This window comes from Balaenoptera musculus, chromosome 15 (assembly GCF_009873245.2).
Source record: "Balaenoptera musculus isolate JJ_BM4_2016_0621 chromosome 15, mBalMus1.pri.v3, whole genome shotgun sequence".
Taxonomy (NCBI): Eukaryota; Metazoa; Chordata; class Mammalia; order Artiodactyla; family Balaenopteridae; genus Balaenoptera; species Balaenoptera musculus.
In genome coordinates, this window is record NC_045799.1 from 83229932 (window position 1) to 83249419 (window position 19488).

General features: G+C 42.3%; 1 protein-coding gene across 1 annotated transcript; it reads left to right on the top strand.

Annotated features, from left to right (window-relative positions):
* Window positions 1–7766: 7766 nt before the first annotated feature.
* Window positions 7767–10613, top strand: OCM2 (oncomodulin 2). Its single transcript, XM_036826666.1, has 4 exons — window positions 7767–7908; window positions 8475–8607; window positions 9052–9161; window positions 10588–10613. Exons 1-4 carry the CDS (start codon window positions 7848–7850, stop codon window positions 10611–10613), a joined length of 330 nt encoding a protein of 109 aa, XP_036682561.1. The 5' UTR covers window positions 7767–7847.
* Window positions 10614–19488: the final 8875 nt, after the last annotated feature.

The following is a 19488-nucleotide window of genomic DNA, read 5'->3' on the forward strand; positions in this document are numbered from 1 at the left end:
ATGGGGAAGTGACTAGGAAATATGTGGGGAACTAACGGAAGATAAGGGTTCTTTTAGAAAGGACTGTTTATGCAGACTCATCCCGGTGTCAACTCTCTACCGCCAGTGATGAGTTGCTCTCCCTTTCCTGGTACAGGAAAAGCACTTTTCTTGCAGGAAATTTATAACCTGCTTTAGGCAGATAAGGGCAGAGAAGAGAACTCTTCTTGCATTTGTTGTTTCTCAATTGGCTTCAGCCCAAAGTGGTCCAAGTGGCATATTTTTGGGCAGCATATTCTGATCCCCTTTAGGGCCAGAATGACTTCTCTTTCTGAGCTCTGAGGTAATTTTCCTCGTTCAGAGGGTACAGCCTGGTTCTGGTTAAGCATCTCTCATCACAGCCCTGCTATGAACATAGGAAGCACCCCGGCTCAGCATCTGGGTCTCCTCTGGTGGAAGTCCACACAACCCCATGATCATTCAGCCCAGAGGACAGAGAGAGGCTGCAGCCGGCCACGCCTGATCCCACCTCCTCCACCCACCACACCTCAAGGCCAAAGTCACAGGGCAGGACCCTCCGTCCTTCTCTGCTCAACCTTGGGGGAGTAACAACCACTTTTTTTTTTTTTTGGCTGCATTGGGTCTTCGTTGCTGTGCGCGGGCTTTCTCTAGTTGCGGCGAGCGGGAGCTCCTCTTCGTTGCGCGGGCTTCTCAATGTGGTGGCTTCTCTTGTTGCGGAGCATGGGTTCTAGGTGCATGGGCTTCAGTAGTTGCAGCACGCAGGCTCAGTAGTTGCAGCACACATGCCCTAGAGCACACGGACTTCAATAGTTGCAGCGCGTGGGCTCAGTAGTTGTGGCTTGTGCACTCTAGAGCGCAGGCTCGGTAGTTGTGCTCGTGGCTTAGCTGCTTGCAGCATGTGGCATCTTCCCGGACCAGGGATCGAACCCATGTCCCTTGCATTGGCAGGCGGATTCTTAACCACTGCGCCACCGGGAAAGTGCCACAACCACTTTTTAAAAGTAAACTTTCTATTGAAGTACAACACAGGTACAGAAAAGTGCTCAATGCATTTCCATAAAGTAAACACACCCATGTAACCAGCACCCAGATCAAAAACCAACATATTATCAACTCTCCGGGATCTCTTCACCCCCAGTTACTGTTCTCTCCTTTTCTAGCGCTTTGGATGAGTTTTGCCTGGAATGTCTTTGTTTTAAAACAGCAATAACGGCAACAACAACGGCCACCATTTATTCCTCATTCGCTGAGTGCCTGGCCCAATGCCAGGTGCTTCACATGGATGACCTGTCAACAACCTATAGATGGAGTAGGTTGTATTATTATCTCCACTATAAAAGGGGGAAATTGAGGCTCAGGATAAGAGACCTGCTCAAGTCCATTCGCTCCAATGTATTTACTGAATATTTACAATGTGACAAGGAAGGTGCTGGTGAGAGACTGAATATAAAAATGGACAATGGTCAGAGCACATGTGAAAACAGAACTCTGACCCACCAGCCAGGAAACCAGCCTATAAGTCATAGTTGTAGGAAGTCAGAACACTATCTCCAGCAAGTAATCCAGGAAGCCAAACTAACCCCTGTAACAGTCGGCCCAAAACAATGGAGACTTGACTAATAACTGACAGCTCCCCTCATTTTTGTTCCTGCTTCCAACTTAGGACCAATCAGAGAAAGCCAAATACACTCCCCGACGTACTCACATAGGATGTCCAGCTTCTACTAGCCTGCCTCCGGCTTCCCCGGCTGACAGCCTCCTATCAGAGCATATCTGAGCCTTCCTTTTTTTCCACTATAAAGCTTTCCTGAGCTTCCCTGGTGGTGCAGTGGTTAAGAATCCGCCTGCCAATGGAGGGGACATGGGTTTGAGCCCTGGTCCAGGAAGATCCCACATGCCGCGGAGCAACTAAGCCCGTGTGCCACAACTACTGAGCCTGCACTCTAGAGCCTGAGAGCCACAACTACTGAGCCCACGTGCCACAACTACTGAAGCCCTCGCACCTAGAACCCATGCTCCACAACAAGAGAAGCCACCGCAATGAGAAGCCCGCGCACCGCAACAAACCGCAGCCCCTGCTCGCTGCAACTAGAGAAAGCCCGCATGCAACAACAAAGACCCAACGCAGCCAAAAATAAATAAATAAATAAGTAAATTTATAAAAAATAAAATAAAATAAAGCTTTCCTGCTCCTTTGCCTGCCTTCGGGGCTCTGCCAAACACAAGTGATGGTGATCGACTCCCTTGCCTCAGGATGCTCTGAATAAATAGCCTTTGCGTGTTCTCATTTGGTTGGTCTTCGTTTGTGTCCATGTGGGGAAACAGAGTTGAACAAACACAGCCCCTGCCCCTGCCCTCATGCATCTTACTGGCCAGTGGGCAGAGAGACACTATTCAAGCAATCACAGCAAGTGGGACCGTGCAGCTGTGATTTTGCTATAAGAGAGAAGCATGGTGGTTCAACCGCCTGTGAAGTGGGGGGTCTGACCTGGTCTGGGAGTCAAGGAAGGCTTCCTGGAAGAAGTGACGCTGGAGCAGAGATAGAAAGGCTGTGTATGAGACACCTATGGCGAGAAGAAGGAGAAGAGTGTTTCAGGCAGAGTCAACAGTACAAAGAGGCCATGGATGGTGGAAAGGTAACTCGAGGGACTGAAGTGGGAGACAGTGTGAGATGAGGCTGGAGAAGTCCTCAGGGGACAGATCAGGCAGGGCCTTCAAGGCCATGGGAAGGACTTCTGTCTTTATTCCAAGAACAAGTGGAACCCAGTGAAGGACCTGTGGTTTGGCGGCAGAGGCGGGAGAGAGGGATGGGGAGCCATATGCTTGAAGTTATAGGTTGAATCGTGTCCTCTCCCCCAAAAGATATGCTGAAGTCCTAATCCCCATCCCTCAAAATGTGACCTTATTTAGAAATAAGGTCATTGCAGATGTAATTAGTTAAAATGAGGTCATACTAAAGTAGGGTGAACACAATCCATTATGACTGGTGTCCCTCTAAGAAGAGGACACAAAGGGAGAAGATGGCCATGTGATGACAGAGGCAGAGATTGTAGTGATGCAGCTACAAGCCAAGGAATGCTGAGGACTGCCAGCAAAACCAGAAGCTGGAAGAGGCAGGGACAGACCCTCCCTTAGAGCCTTTCAGAGGGAGCACGGCTCTGCTGTCACCTTGATTTGGGCTTCTGGCCTCCAGAACTTGAGACAACAGATTTTAAGCCACTCAGTCTGTTACAGCAGCCCCAGGAAACTAACACAGGTGGGTTTTTAGAAAGGTCTACCCAGTTAGGTTGGAAGGGGAACCCAAGTGGATGTAGCTTGGCCAGTTAGGAGTTCACTGCAATTATTCCCCAAAGAGATGACGGTGGCTTGGACTAGGGTGGTGACAGTGGGGCATGGAGAGAAGATGAAGTTGAGAAATGTTAGGAGGTGACATCCATTGAGAGAGTATGGAAGTAGGTCAGCTGTGCTTTTATCTATAGCATCACACACACTGAAAAAGCCTCAGACACTTCTAGGAAATTAGTCACCAGCAAGGCAGCTGGGGTTGGGCATAGGCAGTGATGACATCTCGGACAGGCCAGTGGGTCAGGAGATGGGTCAGGCCAGTGTGGCTGGAAAGACGACATCGCAGAGCTACACCATCAGCAGGTGTGTGGGCTCAGAGTAGAGGAAGTCCGCAGGATTAAGAGGCACACCAGGGATTTGGATTGAAACAGGTGACTGGGGACAGCATCAAATATCCGAGACAGGAGTGCGATCTCAGAGTCCAGGGCCCTTGGCAGTAGCAAAGTCCAAATACACAGCCTGGCCAGAATCGCCAAGTTCCCTGCTCCCTGCTGCCAGCTTCCCCACTGCAGACATTGCTAGTCGACCCAGGCATCCATTCCTTCCACTCTGGGAAGTCCCTACCAATCGAGTGGAATGCATACACAAAGGAAATACTCTTGCAATCCCAGGACAGGGGTGGGATTCAACAGGGGACTCTGAGACCTCTCTGTACACTTGCAGACCTGCACTTGGTCCCTTGATCCTCAAAAGAACCCAGGGAAGTTGACGGAGCAGACACTTGCATTACTCCTGTTTCCCACAAGAGGAAACTGGGACCCAGAGTTACACAACTAATAAAGGACAGATCTGGGCTCAAGTTAAGGTCTTCTACTTCTAAAGCTTCCTTCTGCTCTTTCCCTGGAGCAGCTGTGAGTTGGTGGCCAAAATAAGGAAGATTACTGAATCAACATTTTTTATTGCAGTAAAATACTCATAACATAAACATTACCATTTTAACCATTTTAAGTGTACAGTTCTGTGGCTTTAAGTACACTCACACTGTTATGCAACCATCACCACCATCCATCTCCAGACCTTTTTCATCCTCCCAAACGGAATCTCTGTCCCCATTAAACACTAACTCCCCCTCCCCCACCCCCCACCCCCCCGGTCCCCACCTTCTGCTTTCTGTCTCCATGATTTTGACTCCTCCAGGGACCTCATATTAGTGAAATCACAGACTGTTTGTCCTTCTGTGTGAGTCAACATTTTGACCCCCAGATTGCACATGGTGGAATTCAAGTCAGAATCCTGGTTACACTGTTGATTCAGACATCATGTTTACTGGGTCTCTGTTATCTTTAGTTTCTATCAGAAAAAAACAGCATGAAAATCTAAAGTGTCTTGGTTTAACCCATATACTGTTTTCATTTAAATGAGCAGATTTTTAAAAATGTCTTTATCTCTGTGGACGGTTGTAAACCTTTCCACAGAAAGAAAGGACTCAGCCAGTTTCTATGGCAACTTAATGTCAGCAACCTAATTTCTTGAGACTTATTTTCAGAAACTGTTTTTTTAAAGGCTGGGCAAGTGGATGCTGGCTGGTAATCTTGTCTTCAAGTTCTTTTTTGCTGTTTTTATATATCTATTCATCAAATAATTTCCGAGTACCTAACTAGGTCAGGCATGTGCTAGGCATTGGGGCAACATCATGTGGGCAAGACAGAAATGGTGCTGACCTGAGGTTTGGTAATTTAAGAAATGCTGTAGGGACATAGAAAACAAACTTATGGTTACCAAAGGGGAAAGGGGGGGAGGGATAGATTAGGCGTTTGGGATTAACATATACACAATACTATACATGAAATAGATAACCAACAAGGACCTACTGTATAGCACAGGTAACTATACTCAATATTTTGTAATAATCTATAAGGGAAAAGAATCTGAAAAAGAATATATATATATCTGAATATATATATATATATATATATATATAAAACTAAATCACTTTGCTGTATACCTGAAACTAACACAACATTGTAAGTCAACTATATTTCAATAAAAGAATTAAGATAAAAACCTTATAAAATGCAAAAAAAATGCTGTAGTTGTTCCTGAGAGAAACTTTCCATTGATGACACTAGCAAAAGTACAGAGCAGGGATGGGGGTAGGGAAATATATCTGGGAGCAAACTGAAGATGACTATCCAGGTTGTACCCCCCGGGGAAGAGTCTGAGGCCCTTCTCTAAAAAACCACTGAATAATTCTGTTTGCGACATGGGATCAGTTTTGACTTTTAAAAAACTTGAATTCAGCCTTAAAAAAAGAAGGAAATCCTGTCATATGCTACCACATGGATGAAGCTTGAGGGCATTTTGCTAAGTGAAAGAAACCAGTCACAGAAAGACAAATACTGCATGATTCCACTTCTAAGGGGCATCTAAAGTAGTCTAACTCTTAGAGACAGGAAGTAGCATGGTGGTCGCCAGAGGCTCGGGGAGGGGAAATGGGGATTTCTTGTTCAATGGGTATAGAGATCGGTTTTGTCGGATGAAAAAGTTCTAGAGATTTGTTGTCCAACCATGAACATGTAGTTAACGCTACTATACGGTGTGTATACTTAAAAATGGGTAAGATGGTAAATTTTATGTTATGTGTTTGTTTACCACAGTTTTTAAAAAGAGTCTAGCACAGTGATGGCCACATAGAGACTCTATAAGTGTTTGCTAAAAGTAAAACAAAAAAAAATAACAAACAAACAAAAACAAATCATGAGGTCCCAAGTCCTGGCCTCATATATTTTCTGCAAATTTTACCGATGGGGTTGGGAATGGTGGGTTGTTTTCCTCCTTTTTGCCTTTTTAGTGTGTGCAATTTAAGATACAGCTGAGAGCAACATGGATGCAGCTAGAGATTATCATACGAAGTGAAGTCAGAAAGAGAAAGACAAATACCATATGATATCACTTATACGTGGAATCTAAAATATGACACAAACGAACCTATCTACAAAACAGAAACAGGATCACGGACATAGAGAACAGACTTATGGTTGCCAAGGGGGAGGAGGTTGGGGGAGGGATGGAGTGGGAGGCTGGGATGAGCAGATGTGAGCTTTTATACGTAGAATGGATAACTGACAAGGTCCTACTGTATGGCACAGAGAACTAGATTCAGTATCCTATGATAAACCATAATGGAAAAGAATATCTTAAAAAAGAATGTATGTATGTGTATAACTGAATCACTTTGCTGTTCAGCAGAAATTAACACAACATTGTAAATCAACTATACTTTAATAATAAAAAAAAAGATATAGGTGAGAAAAACCAAAGTCAAGACTTTTTTGGAAAGTCATCTAACCAGTGCCATCCCCTGGGCTGGACAAGTCCTTCGTATCCATGTGACACTGACTTCGAGTCTGTCAGGCCTAGACTGAGGTCGGCCTCACGTGTCCACAGTTTCAGAGGCTGACCACAGACCTGCCTCTGGCAGCAGCTTCTAACATCTGGGGGGCCCTTTTCAGTTTACAGAGGACCCCCAGATGTGTTTACCTCACTTCAACCACTGTCTCCTCTTTACCAGGCCTCTGGTGCCTTTACACTTTGCCAGCAGGGTTGGTTTGCAGAATTGAAACCTTTGTTAAGGCTTGTTGAGGTTTGTTTTTGAAAATTGGCTGTTCCCACCCACATTCCCTTGAGATATAAATAGGAAAAAAAAAAAGAGGTTTAATTAGTAAAGCAAGACATCTGAGCTACGTCCACCTGATCCTTGAAAAGGAAATCTGAGAGGTTCTTACTATCGCTTTTTCAATCCTATATAAGGTAGGTCAGTAAGGCAGCAAAACCGCATCTGTTTTTTTTTTTTTTTTTTTGGCTCTTTCAACTCTTTTCCCTGATTCTTCTTAGAGGAAAATCTAAAACGGTGAGTAGCTGGTGGACCTACCAGACCCCAGACTCTTCTTTCTTACACACATTCATATTAGGTTGGTGCATGCTGTGCTCAGATTCTCTTTTCCCATGGAGTTGACACATGGATGGATTTTGATCTCTGGTAAATGGGTTTTTTGATGTCTCTGATTCCCATCCTTCAGGACAGATAGCAACCCTTCCATAGAAGGTCTGCAAGCAGCCCAAGCTCTATCCTTCCCTAAATGGAATTTGCAACACTGCATTTCTCTGGCTGGTGTGTTAAAATGCTATTGCATTTGTAGCATGGTTTACTTCTGAATGGTTTACTTCTAGATGCCTATGTAAGTGGTCGATGATGTAATTATAATTTTTACAAGAAAACAGAATCAAATTGCTCTTTAGGTTGTATTTTTAAATTTCATCTTTAACTCCATTCAGGAGAGGGCACTGAGACACAGGGGACTGGGATCTTTTCGATATTTGGTTTTTATTTGGATATTCTGTCCCAGCTCTTAATACAACACTATGCTTATCACATTTTAAAATTTTTCAACAAATTTGCATTTTCTGTGGGCCTGGGGGTGGGGGGGTGTAGTCCCCCCAGACGTGCATGTTTCTGTTTGCCATTCACCACATCTTGTTTATTCTGTGTGAACAGGTGGAAAATGAGCATCACAGATGTCCTTAGTGCTGATGACATTGCAGCAGCCCTGCAGGAGTGCCAAGGTAAAGCGGAAACAAGGCAGGGGTGGGTTTCCCTCACGTACCTCTACCTCCCGAAAAGCTACAAAAATTAAAATGTGAACTTTGCTGAAAATTCATGGGATCAGAGAAAAACTTATTAACTAGATAACTACAATGATAAAAATATGAGATCTGAACATACGATCACATTTCCGTAAGGTGAAAGAAACTTACTAAACGTGAAAAAAAGGAATCGGTGGATGCCATGTAGCCTGTTTGAATCCCATGATTGCATTTCTCCCACCAACTAGACCAGTGATGCTGGCATCTTGGATACACAGCCAGTAAAAAGAGCAGGGGGAGGCACAGAGGAGAGGAGGCGAGAGAAGTGGAGACGGACAAAGTCAAGTGGAGAGGGAAAGCTGGGAAGGGGGAAAGGAGATGATAGCACAAAGCCATCCAGTCTTGGCTGCCTCAAAATCTTGGTCCCTGTAGCTCAATGCTATTATGAAAAGTAGTATTTTTAATAACCTATGTTTTCAGCACTTTGGCCCAAAGACAGAATGCAATCCAGTGAGCATCAGAATAACCCATTCTCTGTTCTTCAGACCCGGATACTTTTGAACCCCAAAAATTCTTCCAGACATCGGGCCTCGCCAAGATGTCAGCCAGTCAGGTGAAGGATGTTTTTCGTTTCATAGACAACGACCAGAGTGGGTACCTGGATGAAGAAGAGCTGAAGTAAGCTTTGTCCTAAGCCCATCCGGCACCCCAACATTGCTAGGTGGGGCTGGGGTGTAGTGGGGGTCAGCCTCCTCGGTATCCTTCAGTGTCCAGCCTTGATGCTGGACACTCAGCAGATTCTCGTGAAAGGGAAGAACATGAGTCGGTGGGCCACATATCTACCCACGCAAAACACTAAACATGGGCACCGAAGACCGTGGGTGCAAAGATTCATTAGTCTTAGAGGTTTTCTTGGGCAAACGGTCTTAACAAAATTCTGGAAAGATGTTTTAAAACAAAATGCCCGCTGTTATTCTCTACAATGAAGGAAACCTTTGCCTGCTAAGATCTTGACTGATTATTGCAACTGTTGGAACAGACGGTTTGCTTCAAGAGAAAGGGGTAAGCATAGAAATGTGTGTGGGTTTTCAAAACAGTCCCCCAATCTCTATCACCCTGTAGGTTTTTCCTCCAGAAGTTTGAGAGTGGTGCTAGAGAACTGACTGAGTCAGAGACCAAGTCCTTGATGACGGCTGCAGATAATGACGGAGACGGGAAAATTGGGGCTGATGGTATGTGCACACCTGTACACAGCAGAAGAGACTTCAGCTCAGGCAGCATCCGGGGCAGGGAGCTTAGGCCATGAGATCAGACAGATATGGGTGAAAATCCCCCTTTCTTAACCTTGCTGAGCCTCAGTCTCCTCATCTGCAAAACAGAACTAAAATGAGGATGCAAATGATGTGTGTCAAGACTCTGGCGTGATGCCTGGGGATGTACCATAGAAGCTGCTCCCACTGGTCACTGTCTATGAACCAGAAAATACTCTTCACCTGACCAGGGTACTAGCTACTTTCCTGGCCAATTATTTGCAAGACACCCTGATGCACCTTGAAAATAATGTAAGGAATCTCCACCAGTGGGATGTGAGTCTCTCTGAATAAGGGAAGGACTGACATTCTCAAGTACGTCTCATACTAAAGAGTCTACTGACTTGAGTAGGAAAGCCTCTTAGCTTTCAAGGGTTTAAACAAATACGTTTTATTGGACAGTAGCCCGAAATATTAGAGAACAAATAAATCAATCATCATTTATGCAGTCTTCTGTATGCAGAGCCTTATATTCAAATTTTAGCATAATTGCATGGCCGTAGGATTATGTTTATCTGACTTTGTCATGTTGGTTACATAATTTTCACCTACTTTGTGCATGTCAACTCAGGAGAACTTATGTGTGGTTCTTATGGTGGTACTAGTTAAAATGTAAAACTGCTACTTTAGATCCTCATTTTAAAAATCTATTCAAAATGATACCACTATAACTTACTACATGGGACTTAATGCACCTTGTATAGATAGGTCAGAAAAATAACTTAGGTAAGGGAAAGTTGATTTATTTAAACCTAACCATGAAAGATTTCCAAATAAGCAAAGCTTACCGATAAATATAAAGCAAACCCCCAGTTTTCAATTTCAGTCTGTAGCATCCACACCTTATTATTATTATTATTATCTTTTAGTAATATAAATTTGGGGGGTAAGGTTAGGGTTCAGTAAAGAAAAGTTGGTTCAAAGTCCCGCTCTATTAAATGTTTCCTAAATATGCAATACGTAGCTACTTAATAGAAAAAGAAAACCTCCCATTTCTGTCCTGAATTGACCAGACAAAAGGTTGAGTGAGCACAGATTGTGATGGGCCACTATACTGAATTCACTTATCGTCAGAGAGAAATAACTGGGTTGGCAAATTCTAACACAAGGGGCTCTATCGAAAAGCTAAAATGTTTGTTAGATTAGGCAGGAAGATGGAATGCTGCAGACTGTCAGGACCGGTGGGCAGTGACACCTTTTCTTCCTTTTGTGCCCTTGGAGGGGGCCATGCCCATCATCTGACAATCTGCTTCGTTCCCTTTCCTCTTCAGAACTCTCATTGGCCATAGCACGTCTGTAAAGTACCAAGCCATCCTCGCTGACCCTGTTCTCACCTCTTCTGTTCTAGAATTCCAGGAAATGGTACATTCTTAAAGGGCTCAGACTATGGAGATAGAATCAGCTGGAAGGCCTCCAAAGCCCCAGGAACTGGGACACCCCGCATCCTCCTCCTAATTTATTTATTCATTTCCCCCGAAATGCTTCTGCAATTTGCCCATTGTTTTAGTGAGGTCATAAGACAGTCATCCGTGACCTTTTGGTGGTGGGTATGCCCTGATGACTCCCGTAAGATCCTCAGCAGACAAAAAATGCCTTTTAAAAAAATCATCCAATAAAGACACCTTTCTCATCATCTGCTGATGTGTGGGTGTGGTTTTTTTCCTCTGAGAGGTAGAGGGATGAAAGTAATTTGGAGACCGAAGGCTTTTAGGAAGAATTCTGGTCTTACTGGGCGTCAGGCTAGGGTTTTCTCAGCGATTTATCTGAGTCTGAAATGCCTATGAAGAGATTTTAGCCAGCAGAAAGTCATGCTTGCTTATGTGTTTTCTGCTACTGGGTGTTAGATTGCCATAAGCGAGATTTAAGTTAAAGCAAACAGTACAAGACAGGAAAAAGTGCGAGGCTACCGTGGCCCTAAAGCTAAGACTTGCTATGCTGGTTGAGACAGGCAGACATATTTTCAAGCTATTTTTTTTTTTCTTAGAAAAACAAGCTCTCAGACACTTGCCGGCTCTGACCCATTCTCCTGTCTCCCCCCTCCCCCTCCCTTTCTCTCCCCCACCCCCCCAGTTCTCCCTACCCCTCTCCACTTTCTCAGCCACTACTTTCCTGGCTCTTATTTGATACCACCTGAGCCAATTACACCCAGAATTGCCCGAACATTTGAGGCGAGCCTCGGGGTCCCATTACAGGACTTTCATTAGGGTGGGGCAATCTCAAGCCAGGAAATTCTCATTAGGCTGATTTCCAGGTGGCAGGTTCAAGCTGTTCTCTTGGGCTGACCCCCGGAGTTGAGGACTCCTGGGAGGAAGCGAGGCATCTTCCCGGGGAGCTTGTTTAAAAGCTCGCACTTTTTACCCCAACACACAAGTTAACAACGCCCTGGCCTCTCCTGGGTTTGCTGCCATCCTGCTAAGTAGCTTAGCAACTCTGAACTTCTGTTTTTTGGAGGGTTGCGGCAGAGCAGCTTTTCAAAGTGTGGGGCATGTACCACAAGGGGGCCTCAAGATGATTTTAGGGGGACAGGGGTCAACAGTGTTAAATTTAATAACCGTGTATTTATTTTAATAGGAATCAGGAAAATAAAAGCACAAACCTGATTTCAATATCGCCGCTTTAGAATGAGGCTATTAGACATTTGAAAGTGTATCGATTTGAAGATTTGAAGAATATTAAGTCACGTTGAAGGGACAAAACCCACAAAGGTCGTTTTCAGAGGAGTCAAACTGGGGAAATCTAGCCTGAAAATGAAGCACTCTTTGGGGAGAGCCAAAGAATGGAGCTGTGTCATTTCACGGCTCTCTTTTCCCCTCTCCCGGTACACACCTGCACCTTCATGCTCTCCTCATTCCCCGGCCACCCTGGCAGGAATTGGGTTAGTTCCTCCCCACCTCTAGCTTCCCTGGGTGTGTGACAATGTCTCCCAGGTACCAGCAGAGGGCTTTCCGGGCCAGGACTGATGACCTAAGAGCCCTGATTCCTAAAACAATCCACATGTTGCCTTCACCGCCGCACCACGTGGATACTCTGATCCTCCTGATATTTCTATTCACGCCGTTGGCCCTTCCCAGCTGAGGGCTCTTCATCCCAACCATTCTGAAGGGGGACACTTTAAATAACTCAGCGTGATCCTGTAGCCCTCTTTCCATGGGGCTCTGGCTACCATATGCCTCGGAGAAACAATGTGAATGATGACGCTTTTAAATAATGGTGATGAGCTTTTAATTGACTAAGCAATCCATCATCCACTGGAGCAGCAAAGGCAGCCTCACAGCATCTAGGTAAAGATCGTGGATTTCTGTTATTTCTTTTCTGTCACTCGAGAGGGGATCTGCATGGGAATAATCACTGGAGGGGTTATTTGGAGCACCCAGGGGACACTGTGTCATTGGATCGTACTGATGTTCTGAATGTCTTGGGGAAATTGCTTAGAGGTTGGATGTATACAAAAGGATGAATCGCCACAAATTTTCCATACATAGAATGATGGTCCGTTATTCATGAATTGTGTTCATTCTACTGTTTCAAAAGTACAATTCAAATTATTTTTGCCCATTTCAATTACATCACTTTTTCATTCTTCTAACCCAGTCTTAGGAATTTAATTTCAGTCTCTGTTGATAGATAATAAACAGCAATCAAAAGGGGCCATCTCTCTATATTTAACACCCAAAAAATGTCAGCTGGTATGCTTAAATGAAACAATAATCTTGTGTGGTCTTGATTCATACCAATTTTTAATTATGTTGTTTGCATCTGGGGTGTTTGGGGCAGGGGGTGAGTATTCTACTCTGAATGCAGGTAATAACAGCTCTGGGCATTTGAACATATCTGTGAATTAGCACTTTTCATTTTGGGGGTTATTTTTCTAAGTTGAAATTTTGTAGAAACAGTAGCATTTCCAAATTTTAGTGTTAAGTATAATTTGAAAACAAAAAATGTTTTCAAAAATTTCCCTAGTTTTAGTCATCATGTAAATATAGTACAAACAACTAATTTTTAAATGGGTCCTACTCAATATGTGCCTCATGGAAAAAAAAGAGGGAAAGGACATATAGCAAAATGTTAACAGTAGTTATCTCCAGCTGGTAGGATTACAGAACAATGAGATGAGCATGAAGGCTTTTTCAGTGGGGGAGCATAGTAACTAGAGAAAACAAAAAACAGACATGTAGAATTCACCCAATCAACCCACCTCAAGAAAGCATGTTCTCAGCAGCAGAATGATGTTATTTTGTCTTTGAAACGAGGGCCTAGATTGCCTAGCAGGTCACAGAGCTGAAAAACCTGGTGTCTCTTATTTTCCCTAATTGCTAATAAAATAGGGTGGCAACAGTGGCTTTAATTTGGACTATTCTTACTTAACTATAATTTTAGTTTATAGTTTGGTAGTTACAATTTAACAGAACACGATCGCAAAGTCAGCTTCGTGAATGTGCTTAATTGTTGAGACTAATGAAAATTATTAAAATACTTGAAACGTTATTTAGTATTTTGCTTCAGCCTCTGCACATTATGAAATACATAAACAATTTTTTAACGTATAGGTTTTTGCAGTTCTTTCCAGCTCGAACACAAAGTGTAGCAAAATGGTGAAGATGTGAAATATTTGTCTAGTTGTTCAGGTTTACAAGCTACATAGTTAATTTCGTGTAACGACTGCAGTTTAATTTTGTGTAATGAGTACTCGGGAATCCAATTTCAAGCAAAAACCTATCTTATATCTCTTCTGCTAATGTTAAGGTATGGTATTACTTTGCAAACACTTAAGAAGACAGATGAAATTGGAATCACCGGGATCGTTTCCATCTGGCCTGTTAATTTATTCACTGGAAAGGCTACTCATTTACATAATGTTTTAACTGGTTCCAAAAAGTCGACTTTTTTTGGAAGGGGGTGGATTTTTTTTTTTTAACTTTTTTTGGGTTGGTTTATTTATTTATTTATTCATTCATTCATTCATTCATTCATTTATTTATTTATTTATGGCTGTGTTGGGTCTTTGTTTCTGTATGAGGGCTTTCTCCAGTTGCGGCAAACGGGGGCCACTCTTCATCGCGGTGCGCAGGCCTCTCATTATCGCGGCCTCTCCTGTTGCGGAGCACAGACTCCAGACGCGCAGGCTCAGTAGTTGTGGCTCACGGGCCCAGTTGCTTCGCGGCATGTGGGATCTTCCCAGACCAGGGCTCAAACCCGTGTCCCGTGCATTGGCAGGCAGATTCTCAACAACTGCGCCACCAGGGAAGCCCGGGGGTGGATTTTGACATCGTTTTCTTACAGGTTCTACAATGAATGTAGATGGATTCACACCTTAAATTGTAAGGTATTTCAAACATACATCTGAGACTACACAGAGATGTAGCAAACACCTGTGTACCTACCGCCTCACTGTATCAAACCTTGGCAGGAACTATCTGGTTGCTTTGTAATATGTTATCTTGCTTAGGCTGTAGGTATCTGGTCAGGGTGGGCCGCAGGAGACATCTTGCCTGGGATTAGGAGGGTGGGAGTGAAGCAGCCATGGTACTGATGCTCCAGAGGTCGGTGCGGGGGTAGCTTACCTGCTGGCTCCCCTCCTTGCTGCGGGGCCCTCCTGCTTCCAGCTCCAGGTGCGCTTCCTTCTGTGACAAAGGACACCAGCCTTTCCTGAAGGACATCAGAGTTGGGAGCAGTGAGAGACTGACATGAGTTCCAGTCTGTCCCTAGGGGTTCCAGTTTGTCCTCACTCTCCCCCTCTTTACATCCATCTTCCCTTCCTGACTGTCTGCTCTGCAGATTTCAAGCTTCAGCGTCAGATGAAGGCAACAGCCTTATAGAGACTATTGAACCAGACCTCACAAGCTCATAGTACCTGTAATACATACATTTATATATATCACTGTATATATTACATGACTACATAATTGCATAATACCTGTAATTCATATCTAAAAAGTTACATTATATATAATACACATATATATTTTTTTTCTAGATGGTTCTCATTCTCCAACTGAACACCGATTTACCAAATTTCCTTCAGGTTTTTCATTTTTTAATAAAAAGAATCACACATTTTGGAAGATCCTTTACAGGTGATCACAGGAGGAGACAGAGATCGAGGACAATTTTAACTGCAGGAGAGAGATGTACCCTCAGGATGAAGGTCACCTCTGAATGACACAGTCTCTGGGCTCTAAGTCAACAGAGAAAAGATCGATTACTTGACTCATGGGTCTGTTATTTCTGCCAGCAGAGAGGAAGTGGCTCTTTGTACAGGTGGCCTTGGAGGTGTATATCACACCCAGACCTCTAGTCAGCAGTTTCCTCTTGGAGCTCAGTACTGAGATGAGCGTAGGGAGGAGAGAACTCAGTAGAACGTCTGATCAGCCTGTACCTGAGCTCTGTCTGCACAGCATGCAGCAGACAGAACTATGAAGGGGAAAAGTCCGTTTCTCCATCCTCCCTGTTCCTACCTCCATAATTGATCCATCAATACACTTACACTGTGTCCTTTAAGGCAGGCATTGCACTGCACAATAGGAACAAGAGGATGACTCCAATTGGGTCCTTCCATTGACAAGCTCACTTTTCTTGTTAGTGGGGAGACAGACATATGTGGGAACATGTCTAGAACCTCCCTCCCTGGAACTGTGCCTTCTTACCTGGAACTGTGCCTGTATCTTATTCCCTTGGAATTTTGAGTCCACAAATTCTTTTTCTTTTTTTCAGCTTTATTGAGGTATAGTTGACATTTAAAATTGTGATATATTTAAAGTGTAGGACGTGGTGATTTTATATATGCTTGGATTGTGAAAGGATTCCCACCATCAAGTTAAGAAACACATCCATTGCCTCATATATTTACTTTTTTTTATGAAAACACTTAATTTTACTTTCTTAGCAAATTTCAATTATACAATACAGTGTTATTAACTATAGTCACCATGTTTACATTAGATCCTTAGACCTTATTTATCTTATTAACTGAAAGTCTGTACCCTTTTACCAGCCTCTCCCTATTTCCCTCACCAGCACCACCCGGTCCCTGGCAACCATCGTTATTCTACTCTCTGTTTCTTTGAGTTCCATTTATTTTTTTAAAAGTTTCCACATATAAGTGATGCCACACACTATTTGTCTTTCTCTGTCTGGCTTATTTCACTTAGCATAATTCCCTCCAGCCTCATCCATGTTGTCACAAATGGCAGGATTTCCTTTTTTCTCATGGCTGAATAATATTCTGTTGTGTACATATATGCCATATTTTGTTTATTCATTCATCCATCAATGGACACTTAGGTTGTTTCCATACCTTGGATATTGTGAATCATGCTGCAATGAACATGCGAGTACAGATATCTCTTCTAGATAGTGATTTCATTTCCTTTGGATATATACTCACAAGTGGAATGACTGAATCACACAGTAATTCTATTTTTAACTTTTTGAGGAATCTCCATACTGTTTTCCATAGTGGCTGCACCAATTTACATTCCCACTCATAGTGCACCAGAGTTCCTTTTTCTCTACATCCTGGCCAGCATTTACTATCTCTTGCCTTTTTAAAAATAAACCTGACTGGTGTTAGGTGATATCTTATTGTAGTTTTGATTTGTATTTCCCTGATTAGTGATGTTGAGTAACTTTTCATGTACCTGTTGGCCATTTGGATGTCTTCTTTGGAGAGATGTCTATTCAGATCCTTTGCCCATTTTTTGTGTTATTTTTTTTCTATTGAGTTGTATTAATTCCTTGATATTTTGGATATTAACCCCTTATCAGATGTGTGGTTTGCAAATATTTTCCTCCATTCCGTAGGTTGACTTTTCATTTTATTTATGGTTTCCTTTTGCTGTGCAGAGGCTTTTTAGTTTGATGTAGTCTCATTTTTTATTTTGTTGCTTTCTCGTTTGGTGCCAAATCCAAAAAATCATTGCCAGGACCACTGTCAAGGAGTTTACCCCCTGTGTTTTTCTAGTAGTTTTACTGTTTCAGCTTTTAAGCTCAAGTCTTTAATCCATTTTGAGTTGATTGTGTGTATTGTTTAAAATAGAGATCTATATACATGGGTTTATTTCTGGGCTCTCTATTCTGTTCTATTGATCTATGTGTCTGTTTTATGACAATACCATTCTGTTTTTATTCCTATAGCCTTGTAGTATAGTTTGAAATACAGAAATGAGATGCCTCCAGCTTTGTTCTTCTTTTTCAAGATTGCTTTGGCTATATGGGGTCTTCTGTAGTGCCACATGAATTTTAGGATTTTTTTTCCTATATCTATGGAAAATGCCATTAGAATTTTGATAAGAATTACACTGAATCTGTAGATCACTTTGGTAGTATTGACATTTTAGTAATATTAATTCTTCCAATCCATGAACACAAAATATCTTCCATTTATTTTGTCTTCTTCAATTTCTTTCATCAATGTTTTATAATTTTAAGTGCGCAGATCTTTCACTTCAGTTAAATTTATTCCTAAGTAGTTAATTCTTTTTGATACTACTGTAAATAGGATTGTTTTCTTAATTTCACTTTCTGATATTTTGTTAGTGTATAGAAACACAACTAATTTTTGTGTATTTATATTATATCCTGCAACTTTACTGAATTTGTTTATTCTAACAGATTTTTGGTAGAGTCTTTAGGATTTTCTTTATATAAGATCATGTTGGGCTTCCCTGGTGGTGCAGTGGTTGAGAGTCTGCCTGCCAATGCAGGGGACACGGGTTTGAGCCCTGGTCTGGGAAGATCCCACATGCCACGGAGCAACTGGGCCCGTGGGCCACAATTACTGAGCCTGCACGTCTGGAGCATGTGCTCCGCAACAAGAGAGGCTGTGACGGTGAGAGGCCCGCGCACCGCGATGAAGAGTGGCCCCCGCCTGCCGCAACTGGAGGGAGCCCTCGCACAGAAACGAGGACCCAACACAGCCAAAAATAAATAAATAAATTAATTTAAAAAAAAAAAAGATCATGTTGTCTGCAAAAGAGACCATTTTACTTCTTCCTTTATGACTTGGATGACTTTTTATTTCTTTCTGTTGCCTAATTGCTCAGGCTAGGGCCTCCAGTACTATGTTGAATAAAAGTGATTAGAGTGGGCATTCTTGTCTTGTTCTTGATCTTAAAGGAAAAGCTTTCAGCTGTTCACTGTAGAGCATGATGTTAGCTGTGGTTTTATCATTTATGGGCTTTATTATGTTGAGGTACATTCCTTCTATATCCAGTTTTTTGGGAGTTTTTATCATAAAAGGATGTTGAATTTTGTCAAATGCTTTTCCTCCATCCACTGTGAGGATTATATGACTTTTATCCTTCATTTTGTTAATGTAGTGTATCATATTGATTGATTTATGGATGCTGAACCATCCTTCCATCCCTGGAATAAATTCCACTTGGTCATGGTGTATGATCCTTTTAATGTACTGTTGAATTCAGTTTGCTAATATTTTGTTGAGGGTTTTTTACATCTATGTCCATCAGGGGTATTGGCCTGTCATCTTCTTTTCTTGTAGTATCTTTTTCTGACTTTGGTGTCAGGATAATGCTGGCTTTGTGAAATGAGTTTAGAAGTGTTTTCTCCTCTTCTGTTTTTTAGAAGAGTTTGAGAGTATTGGTATTAATTCTTTAAATGTTTGGTAGAATTCACCAGTGAAGCCATCTGGTCCTGAACTTTTGTTGTTGGGAAGTTTTGATTACTAATTCAATGTCCAAATTAGTAATTAGTCTGTTCAGATTTTTTATTTCTTCATGATTCAGTCTTGGCAGGCTGTATATTTCTAGTGACTTATCCATTTCTTCTAGGTTATATAATTTGTTGGTTGTTCATAGTAGTTTCTTATGATCCTTGGTATTTCTGTATTATCAATTGTAATGTCTTCTCTTTCATTTCTGACTTTGGGTCCTCCTTCTTTTCTTTAGTTTAGCTAACAGTTTGTCTATCTTGTTCATCTTTTCAAAAAACCAGCTCTTATTCTCATTGGTATTTTCTATCGTCTTTTTATTATCTATTTATTTTCAATCTGACCTTTGTTATTTCCTTCCTTCTACTAAATTTGGGATTAGTTTGTTCTTCTTCTTCTAGTTCCTTGAGGTTTCAAATTAAATTTTTTGAGTTCTTTCTTTGTTCTTATTATAGGTATTTATTGCTACAAACTTCCCTCTTGGAACTGCTTTTGCTGCATCCAATAAGTTTTGGTAGGGTATGTTTCCACTGTCATTTGTCTCTAGATTTTTTTATTTCCCTTTTTGATTTCTTCTTTGAC

Coding starts and splice junctions, on each gene's coding strand:
- OCM2 (XM_036826666.1), top strand. CDS start 7,848: ATGAGCATCACAGATGTCCTTAGTGCTGATGACATTGCAGCAGCCCTG. Junction 7,909..8,474: donor AGCCCTGCAGGAGTGCCAAG/GTAAAGCGGAAA, acceptor TCTGTTCTTCAG/ACCCGGATACTTTTGAACCC. Junction 9,162..10,587: donor CGGGAAAATTGGGGCTGATG/GTATGTGCACAC, acceptor CTTCTGTTCTAG/AATTCCAGGAAATGGTACAT.